The sequence below is a fragment of the Rhea pennata genome, chromosome 7, assembly GCF_028389875.1.
Source record: "Rhea pennata isolate bPtePen1 chromosome 7, bPtePen1.pri, whole genome shotgun sequence".
Classification (NCBI taxonomy): Eukaryota; Metazoa; Chordata; class Aves; order Rheiformes; family Rheidae; genus Rhea; species Rhea pennata.
This window is the reverse complement of record NC_084669.1, coordinates 26,446,668-26,457,495: the sequence shown is the minus strand read 5'-3', so window position 1 is coordinate 26,457,495 and position 10,828 is coordinate 26,446,668. Positions and strand designations below refer to the sequence as shown.

The window sequence follows — 10,828 nt, the reverse complement described above, 5'->3', positions numbered from 1 at the left end:
AAATCTTTAAGATTTTTAATTTTTACATTTCTGTGTTATAGGGTGGGGGGAAGGGAAAAGTTGTGTTGAAGATTTGTAGCTTGGTTTAAACTGGATTCAGGAATGACCAAACCTTGCGGAAGCTGGTAGTGGGCCTGCCGCTGTGCCAAGTTGAGACATTATTTCACTCTGGAAACCTCTAATGGCTTTCCTATCCCTGCCAAGGCATGTAGACTGGCTCAGAGGCTTGGGAGTTACTTAAGTTTCTTGTTAGATACTGTTTTCAAAACTGATTTTAAGTTCAATGGTTTTGTAACGTTAAACTCTCCTTGGTCTTTAATTGCATCTTGGATCATAGCTGAATTTAAAACCCTTATGCTGTTGACTGACACCTGCTTTGTCTCAGCAAATTGAGTATAGAAAGTTGTACTCTCTTTGACTTTGTTATTCTCGCTGTAATCTCAGTCTTATAAGATTGATGTGATTACCTCATACAAAAATCATTTTTTCCACAAGAAATATCCTGCAATGCTAAGTGAAGATCTCAGATCTGATATATACACAAGTACATTGAATTTATTGAATATTTATGTAAATAAAATTACCAGTGTATCACTGCCAATAGCAGTTACAGTCTTAGCTATGGTTACAACACAAATTATTACCTATTTTAAGACTGGCATATTTTTCACTAGAAGTGGCAAGAAAAACAGAAAATTAAACAAAATCATTACTAATGTAGCTTCATTTGTCTGATTCTTACAAAAACTTGTAAGACTACACATCAACGGTAAGAGCGCACTAGAAATGCTTCTCCCATGCCATTAATTGAGAACGCTGCGACATTTTTGCCTACAAAGTAAAATATATTTTGTTGGACTTGAAGCTCCCCTCTGGCTGGGTGCTCCTCGCAGTTCATGTCACTAGCTTCACAAAAGGGTAAGTTTTCGGAGTCTAAAGCCAACCCAAATATTGATCTATTCAGAGCTGCACGTCTGCTGACTCCCATTTTTTCGAAGAGCTGGGCCACAGAGACAAGCACCACTTCTGTTCCCCGTCGCGGAGGTGTTGCAGAACGAGCTGAAGCTCCGGGACTGGCTCGGCAGGAGCGTGGCTAAAGATGGGCGTTGTACCCGACCTAGAGAAACACGAGGACCAAAGTCGCCTGCGTACCACTCCGCGCTCCCTCAGAGAGCTCTTTGGGCTTGGACTAGAGACAACTGGGATGCCCTGGGACTTTCTAGTCTGCCTTACGTAGCTACTTCAGCAGCAGGAGCCTTTTTCTTCTAAATCTAACTTTGATCTCGGATGGTCCCACAATTAAAGCACTGTCTCTCATTCTCCATTTGCAAAAATATACGTTTCCGTCTCTCTCGGGCAATGTTTCCTATGAGGCTCTGCAAACATTTGTCCTGTAAGTCCTTCTAAGCTCTGCTTTGTCATTTCTGCCTGTTAGACATTATGAGATGATTTTTGCTCTTTCTGTACCCAGAGGACTAATGTCTGACAGGAATCATATTCTATCAAAACAACTTCCCTTTCTGTCTGACTGCATTTTAAATATCCTACAGTTTCTAATGGTAGAATGAAATGTCGGTATTTTGGCAGCTAATGAGCAAGACACCTCAACCAAAGCCCTTTAAAACAAATGGAAGAACCACCATAAACTGCTGACAGTCTTGGATGAAGCCTTAGATCCTTTCATTGACTAGCAAAGCCTCAAAATTTAGTTGGTCAGTGTGATGCATTCAACTCGTAAACCCTGGTGTATGTCAGGCTTCAGGAGCACTACTTGATAGTAAAAGTACATATGTAATTTTTAGCAGAACTGAGACTTCAATATGAAATGGAATAGGAGGAAAAAACTTTTCTTTCTTCAAACACTTTAGGGTCAAATCCAATTTAAAAACACTTGCAATAACCAGGAAGACTTCACAGGAATACAATGAAGGTGATGAAACTGTGCAGAGAATTACTATGAAGTCTTCAACTAGGGCTATCTCTCCCTGCGGGATGGCCGGGAGGGCAGGGCTGCAGGGTTGCAGCCGGCGCTCGCCGCGGCCGCCTGTTTCGGGAAGCAGCTATGTGAGAAACAGCAGGGATTGCATGTATCCCCCAGGTGCAGGCAGAGCCCAGTCACCTACCCCTTTCCTCCCCGCACCCCCTTCCGCTACGTCCTCTGCCTTCAAGGGAGGCTTTTTCTTCCTCACTTAGTGGGCAGATCTTCAGCTGCTTAAGCAAAACTGATGATTTTGAATAGCTTTTGCTTTTCCAACAGCCCAGGGAATTAAAAAAAACCCTTCAGCAGACAGGATGGTTTGTTTCCATTGAAGATGACTGGAGAAACTGTCTCATCTTCTACTCTTTAACATGACTTACCGGTTCAGACCTTGCCCAGAGGGCGAGTGAGCCAAAATAATTACCATCTTAAAACCGTCTCTTGCTGGGCGAGATGAAATGACCAACAGAGGTGAAGGCTACAAAAACACTTGTAACCCTTTGGTCTGCTCTCCTTCCTAGTGCAGTCGTCGCAGGAACGCGCTTAAGAAAAAGCGAAACCATTTCCGGTAGCCCACGGTTTCTAGGAAGACAGATGATCCTTGTGCTCCTGGGAGAGCCTGAGGGCAGCTCCCTCAGTCGGCAGCTTCCCCGGGAGCGCCGAGGAGCAGGATTTATGGGCATAGCCCTTTTCTGGAAGTCATGCTGCCAGTGGAAATATTTTGCCTGGGCAGCACAGAGACTGCTCGTATTACGGGCGCTTTTTTTCTTTTTTATAGGTAGATGCTATATTTTGATCCTCTGGCCCATTAGACCAGAATCTTCCTATCCTGAAAACACTAATTAACGAGCCTGAAATTACCTTAACCTGAAAAAATAAACTTCTGTTGAGAACCACTAAGCTGCTGTTTTTTCAAATAATGCCCATTACACAACCTCCTCTGAAGTGTTTACCTTGTATCTAGACAGCTCTAATCTTACCTCAGCCACCACTTCATGTTTCACGTACCTGTCTCGGAGAGCATATAGCCTTCCTTCCCAGCATCTACAGTGTTGTCAGCCTCCACCAGCTTACTGTAAATCTCTCAGTATTTTGTTTCTCTAGCCCCTGGGTTCCTGGAGTCATATGACTGTGTGAGGAGCTTAGCTTCCATTTCAAAACCACGGTTCGAGCTTGCACGGCTGCCAGGGAAGCTTGCAGAGCTGAACTCTACCGGTGCCAAAACCAGAAAGCAAATAAAATGCCCCCACATATTTGATAATAACACTAATAATAAAAATCTACTGATCTTTAAGAAAATCCTCTTCTTGTGGGGCATTAGGTTTTCCGAGCAGTTGAAGGTTGATGATACTGAGGAGGGGTTTTGCAGTAAAACTGTAGCAGCAACCTGCTGCTGCGGCTGAAGCAGTGGTAAGCAGGTACGTGCGGAGGAGGAGGAAGCATCTGAGAGCAAGTGACAGATGTGCTTACACAGAAGACTACTGCAAGTACTGCAGTGACTCTAAGAAATCTGTTTCAAAGCCCAGCTGTTTCTAAAAGGTTCCTTGTCAGACAATATCAAGCTGAAATAATGTAATAGTGTCACCAAGGATGTGGATCACTGATGCATACTATATATCTTATCACCTAGCAGCTTTTGGAAGCAAATATTCTGGAGGAGAGGTGTACTGACACGCGTCACCGGCTACAGTCCCACCACTGCCAGTCCCGCGTCTCGTGTCGTCTCATTGAAATCCGTGTTACGAGCAGGCAGCGTCTTCCCCTTTCCCGCCTGTCATGGTGTTCAGAATCCTCCTGTTCCCAGTTTAAAGGACTCTATTTTGCATGCAAGATACATATACCTTTACTGAGAACTATGTGCTTGAGCTGCACGAGTTTGAATCTCTTTTTAGTTTGTATTTTGAATATACGACACGGCATTATATTTCAGAAAACCTGGTGCTGAGTTTGCATACACAAGCATGATGATAACTGCATAGTAAAAAAAGGTACACAGGCAATTACGGGAACAAAATCTTTCTGCATTAAAGGTTGAATCCTGCTCCCGCCTTTCTTGACTCTGATCTTAATGCTTTAAAAGGTTTGTGCATGTTCTTTTTATATTGTAGTTAATGTTGTGGAATTTTCTGGGATTTCATACACTGGATATGGTTATATGGATGTAAACCATTGGAAAAATAGTCTCCAGCTGCAGTTCTGTAAATTGTGAAATCTAAAGCATGTGCACTGTCTTCCCAACAGATAATTCTGCAAGACCGGGGCTTGAAACTACTTCACAGTGCTCACCTTAAATCCAAAGAGAGAGGTTTTCCAGACTCAGCTCTACCAAGTAGATACTCAACTTCATTGTTCAAACTACAACTCCTGCTTTTTAAAATCATTCCTAAAGTCTGACATCTTCTAGAGTCTTTTATCTTTATTTGAAATACTTCTTTTCTGCATGGTGAAACTAGAGTTTCTCTTTTTCTCTCTGAAGATACAAAATTGAATAACAATATAAATCCAATTTCTACATTCTATGTCCCCATTTTATTCTCCAAATGTTTCTCAAACTTCCTATGTAACTTAGCAATGTTACAGAATAAAAAAAAACAGAATTATTGTACGTGTGACTAGTATGATTAATTTTTAGTTTGTTTGTTACATGTATTGTTTCCACAACCTACCTTTTGGCTGTTTAGCCTGGAATTTTGTAAGCCTGATTCCTTTAAGCCTAACCAAAGGTATTGTTAGCTTAGTATGTTGAGAGTTAGTACTTTTTTCTAAAGCAAACATGCATCTCCACTAGCCTAGTTTCCAAACCTGCAGCTTAGAAAATCTACTGATCCTTCTCTATTTATCAAGTTGTTTTTTGAATCCATTGTTAGCACTCCATATTTCATTATGTTCTTTCTAATTTTTCCTTTTGTTTGTTTTAAAGTAGATATATGTATTTCTAACAGAAAAATTTCTGTGGCACCTTACTTTTGGTAATGATAATCACCTGGTAAATTCTTGTTTATTCTTTTTGTGCAATTCATAGACTTTGATTGCATGTCAGGGATCTGCTTTTGGGTGACTTTGCCTTGAAAATGTATTCCACAGATTGGATTGGTTGGGTCTTTTTTCTGAAAACTTGGCAGGGAAACCAAAGGGTTTTGCCTAGTTACTGCTGTAATATTTTGGCAGTGAGGATGCACCTTCTGGGGTGCTGTGATGATCCACTCAAGTTTTGACCGCTGCATAAACTTCTGGCAAAATAGATCTTGCACGTTTCATAGTTGGTGTCTTGAAAGATGCCACGTATGCCTACGCCTTATCAAGTTTTCCCCTGCATTTGCTGGGAAACATCCATGCTGGGTCAAGCGCCTGAGCTAACAGCAAGGAGCCTGTTTGCTGCTTTCATCTGCCTGTGTGCTGAACACATGCAATGTCAGTGAGAAATGTATCTGGATTTACCTGGGAGTAAAGGAGACTGCAGGAAGGAGACATGCCTCCTGCAAGAGAAGTGGCGCGCAGGAGACCACGCGGTCTCCTGCAAGAAGACAGACACTGGCTGGGCCAAGAGAAGGAAGACGATACACAAGGATTTGCCCGCTCACCTGGCACTGAGCAACGGCAGGAGGATGCCTGATGTCACCGCCGTGCTGGCACCATGGGGCATGCAGGGAGCGCGCGCCTGCCCCATGCGCTGTGCCCCGTGGTTTTCTGATACACAGTAGTCTAGAAAGAACACAGTTTGCAAGGATTTTCACCAGTTGCTAGCCAATCAGGCTAATCTACGTCTTGCTTAGTAAAAATGCTTGCTAGAAACCCATGGATGTAAAATTAGAGGGCATCTGCAGGAAGGTTAGTAACAACAGGCCAAACACGAGCAGATCTTGTTCCAAAACCATAGCATCTTTGCAAGTTCTGAGAGGCGTCGTTTTATTTAAATGGTGGCTCTTAGGACTAGAGGGGAACCCCTAAATCTTTCATTTCATTTCTGCCTCCACTAAGTAGAGCAGTGGAATTCATATCACATTTATGCACGTATCCCAAGGCTATTTCACATCTGCAAGATGTCACCAGATGCCATCATCACCTGTTGAACAACACAATACCACTTCAGTTCAGCACCTGAAACCTCTGAATCAGTGTTTTAACAGAAAAGCTTGGCGATCAGCTGCTTCCCACCGCACCTCCCGGAGTCCAGCCGTTCTCGGACACCAAATAGAACATGCAGGTGTCTGAGCAGGAGACTGACCGGGGACGACACAGGTGCCGGCACTGCTCCTCCTGTGTCCTTCCTGCCACCGATACTCCTGCAGCGCCTCAGGAACGCACCCCCCGGTAAGACACCGTCCTCCAGGCGAAACGTGCGTTTCAGATCATAGCGGCTCGCGGTCGATCCGGAGCGAGTCCCACCAGGCGTCTGCCACGCAGCGTGCCGCTTGGCACAGGCCACGGTGGCAGACAGCTCGCTGTCCGCCGGAGAGGCTGCCCCCGCCCTTTCCCCGCGCGCTGCGGCGGAGCGCGGGCAGCTCGCCGGGGAGGCGCGCGCGCCCCGCTCCCGCCGGCTCGCAGCAACACCCGCAAACCACGCCGGGGCCAAGGCGGGCCAGCGGGCGCTTCGGGCGGCCCGGGGCGCTGCTCGGAAACCTCCCCAGCGGCGCGCGGCCGCGGCTCCGTCGACGCAGGCGGCCACACCGGCTGCTTCTTTTTTCTTCTCTCTTTTCCTTTGGAATATTTTGGTATTTTCTGTTTTCTACCACCTACGGACAAAGGAAATCGCGGCGCTCTCAACTCTGCCGGCAGACGCAGCCAGCGCCCGGCGCCAGCGGCGCCAGCGGCGCCAGCGGCGCCAGCGCTCCGCGGGGGGCGGGGCCTAGCCCAGCGGGGGGCGGGGCCGCGCTCCGCGGGGGCGGGGCCGCGCTCCGCGGGGGCGGGGCCGCGCTCCGCGGGGGGCGGGGCCGAGCCCAGCGGGGGGCGGGGCCGCGCTCCGCGGGGGCGGGACCGAGCTCCGCGAGGGGGCGTGGCCTAGCCCAGCGGGGGGCGGGGCCGCGCTCCGCGGGGGGGAGGGGCCCTGCTCCGCGGGAGCGCGGCGCGCGGCCCCGCCCCCAGCCGTGGGGCGGCCCCGCGGGGCGGGCGGGGCGGCCCGGGCCGGCGGAGCGAGGGCGGGCGCGGGCGGGGGTGGCGGAGCGTTGCCGGGGCGGCGGCTGCCGCCGCTGCCTCCTCCGCGGGCGGCGCGGCGGGGCGGGGGGCGGGAGCATGCGGGGGGGCGGGCGACGCGCGGCCCTGCCCTCCGCCGGCGCAGGCGGCAGCCGCGCGCAGCCAATATGGCTGCGTGCGCCCGCGAGTGAAAGGAGGCGCTAGGGGCCGGCGCGGCCCCCCCCGCCCCGGCGCGGCGCGGCCCGCGGCCCTATGGCCTGTAGCGGGCGGAGCGCAGAAGTTGCCTGAGCCGCCTCGGCGGGTGCGGGAGCCGCTGCCCGCGCCGCGCCGGCAGCCCCCGCCCGCCCGCCCGCTGGCGGCTCCCCGCCCGCTGGCGGCTCCCCGCGGGCGGCGGCGAGGGGACGAGGAGCGGCGGCGGCGGCGGCGGCCCGCGCGGTAGCGCCCCGCGGCGGGCAGGGAGGCGGCGCGGGGCCGGGCGGGCCGCGGCGGCGGGCGGGCGGGCGGGCGGCCATGGAGCCGAAGCACAAGGAGCTGCTCGCGCAGTGCCGGCAGAGCCTGGCGCCGGCCATGACCGAGGTGGACAAGGTGGTGGAGCTGCTGGAGGCCGCCGGCGCCCTGGGGCCCCGCGACCTGCGCGACCTGGAGGCGGCGGGCGGCGGCAAGGCCGAGCTGCTGCTCGCCCTGCTGCTGGCCAAGGAGCGCGACCACTTCCAGGACCTGCGGGTGGCCCTGGAGAAGACGCAGCCCCACCTGCTCGCCATCCTCTACCTGAACGGCGCCGCGGGGGCGCCGCCGGCGGCCGAGACGGCCGGTGAGTGCGGAGAAGCGGCCGCGGCGGGCGCGGGGCCGGGCGGGAGCGCGGTGCCCCGCGGCGGGCGCGGGCGGCGGTGCCGCCATGGGGAAGGGCGGGCGGCTGCCCGGGAGCGGCCGGGGGCGCCTGGCGCCGCTGCCGCGCTCGCTGGTACCTTTCCTGCCTCCTCCTCCGCCCGTTTTTAAATCAGACCCGGGAGTCGCAGGGTGACTGCCCCTTCCCAGGAGGAGCTGAGCGCCCTGGAGGGGCTTCCTGGCCGCTTGCGTTGTGGTTTGTAACTTCTGTAAGGAAATACAACTCCGGCGGGAGGGTGGTCCGTGTGCGGCTGAGCTGCATACCCTGCCTCGGTTTTAATTACCGTGCCGGCCGTGCGAGTTTGCTCAAGTTGGGAAAACAACGTGAGGGCGCAGCGTTGCTTTACAGTAACGCGTTATGGTGCAGGGCTTCTCCGGCGGGATGTGTGGCGGGACCTCCCCGGACGGGGAGAGCGGCTGAACGACGGACCGCAGCCCGCCCCGCGCTGCGTGGGCCGGCGTCGGAGCCTGGCGGGGCGCGGAGCCTGGCGGGGCGCGGAGCCTGGCGGAGCGGGGCCGCGGAGCTGCCGAGCCGCCGGGCTGGTGCGTGCTGAGGAAATGTCCTAAGGGTAGTGCGCTAAATAGCGTTCCCCAGCCTTGGGAACAAAGGTGTACAATACAGATGGCAGGAAAGAAATCGGTGTTGTATATAGTAATAACTCTTCTTTTTAAAGCGAAAGAGTTACAGGGCGTCTCACAACACTGAGCTCCCAGAAGAGAAGTACTTCAATTGGCAAAATGAGTTACATGCTGCTTGGATGGAGACGTTCATGAGGCTAATCTGAGTTATATTAAGGTTTGCAGGGGCAAGGGTGTTCCCCAGACATGTTGCTTTTTTAAATACATTTTATTGCTTTCATTTAGCTATAGTAATAAAGATGAAACTTTGTAAGAGTTATCTCTTTGTTTCCCTGGCAATAAACATGTTAGTAAGTGAGTACAGAAGATAATGCTAACAGCGACCTCAAGAATAAGTCATGGTGCGTATATGAAGGTCAAGGACCGGGTTCATCAAGGACTGTTGTAGGTATTTTAACTTTGCTCTTCTGAGGAGGTCTCATGGTAGCTGACCCAGAGGTGTGCGCGCTGAACACCTCTGGGTAACCATGGCCTACAGAAATGTTTGGAATATGTTATGGAAAGAGTTAATGTTTGAGGGTGACTGTAGTAGAAAGGTTTTTGTCTGAACCTGTGTTCAGATGTCATTGGGTTTCATTCTGCTATCTTGCTCTAAGAAGTCCGGGCACCCAGCTGCTCTTTCCTTGCTGTTTAGGTTTTTGAACCCCTTTTCGCTGTTGAAGGCAGATGAGTCAGTTTTCTTTTTCTATTTGGGTGTAGTAGCGAACTCTAAACCTGGTAGCAAACACAACTGTTGTGTTTTGAATTTAAAATACTTAAGTGAAACATTGCTCATCGTATATTCTGTGAAATGCTTTGCTGCTTTAGGGTAAAAAGATAAATGTATCTTAAATATCCCTTCAGTTCAGGCTATCCGGGTGGGTTAGTTTTTGGCAGTTAGTGGATGAAGAATGCCAGTTTACAGCAGTACACTCAATTATAGTTTGTTTAGAAGAGGTGGGCTAACATAAACTGTATCTCTACGTATCTTGGATGCTTGTTGGAGTTAGAAACTGTAAGCCACAACTACCTCTGTGCTGATTTCTTTTCCAATCTGATGTCTTTATGAGTGACGGAAAGGGGCAGATAATAAGCAACAGAATTTTGTTCTGAGCTGCGGGAGTCTGTATGGACAGTCTGTTTGCTGCACTAATGAAAGAATGATTCTGTTTCTGTTTTAACCTATGTGAAAAGTATCATCACAGTAGGGTTTCTATCGTATTTTTTCAGTTGTGGAATAGCTTTTTAAAAATTTCTTCTCATTTTAATTATAACCACATATTAGACTTTAAAGGCAATATGTAAACCATGATGGAAATTTAGACTATTGTTTATTTAGATGATTCTTGTAGCTAACTGGATAATGTATAGCCGACGCTTTTATAAGTATTTATCTATGCAGCACGAGAGGAAGTAAACAGCTGTTCTGATTGCTAAAGGGAAAGAGTTGGAGTCCTAGGAAATGCTGAAAGATTTCTAACATGGATAACTGTGTCTTTACATTGTAAGCTTTCTTTTCCTTGTAGAATCTTCTCCAGTTCAGTTCACCCTTGACATATTTGGCATTTACAGTTGGTGCTAATTGCGCATGTTAAATATAAACCTGCATGGTGGCTTATGAATTATGTTTTTAAGCTTGTTTTGTTTCTAATTTGAGAATATTATGCATAAGTGTTAGTAAACAGAGTGCAGAATCTAACAGGAAATGACCTTCTGTCAAAGAAAACCAGAATATTGCTTGCCTTATTTTACTTAGTCATGTTTAGGGACAACACTCAGTTTTTCCTTGAGAAACAGCTTTGATTACTACATTACACTTCTGTATAAATGTCTTTGTGAGAAACTGGCTCTGTCCATGTGAAAGTGAATGTTTTGCTGGTTTAAAATCTCTCAGTTCCTGTACAGGGACTAATTCTTTCTTTTAAGTAGTCTGCCAATTGCTTATTTTGTGTGTGTGAACTGATGGATTATTAAATACTTTATTTGGCAAAGTCCATCATGCATGTGAGAAATCCTGTATCCTGATTGTATAATATCACTCTTTTGATGTCAAATTAAGTGGCTTCTGCAAAGGTGCTTACGTTTGTGTCTTGCTGAACAGGTCCAGGTACTTCATACTACTGTTGCTGTAATGTGAATTTTGTGATGTAAAATAATGGGACCAAGAACATGACGGAAGATGCTTCATTGCAACAAGTACTATTAAAGAAGTTTTTT

General features: G+C 49.3%; 1 protein-coding gene across 1 annotated transcript in view; it reads left to right on the top strand.

Annotated features, from left to right (window-relative positions):
- The first annotated feature begins 7,618 nt into the window (after positions 1 to 7,618).
- DLG5 (discs large MAGUK scaffold protein 5) overlaps positions 7,619 to 10,828 on the top strand; it is a 114,755-nt gene continuing 111,545 nt past the window's right edge. Inside the window, exon 1 of the mRNA XM_062580322.1 lies at positions 7,619 to 7,919. Coding sequence (XP_062436306.1) covers positions 7,619 to 7,919 — 301 coding nt within the window. The remainder of the gene's footprint in view (positions 7,920 to 10,828) is intronic.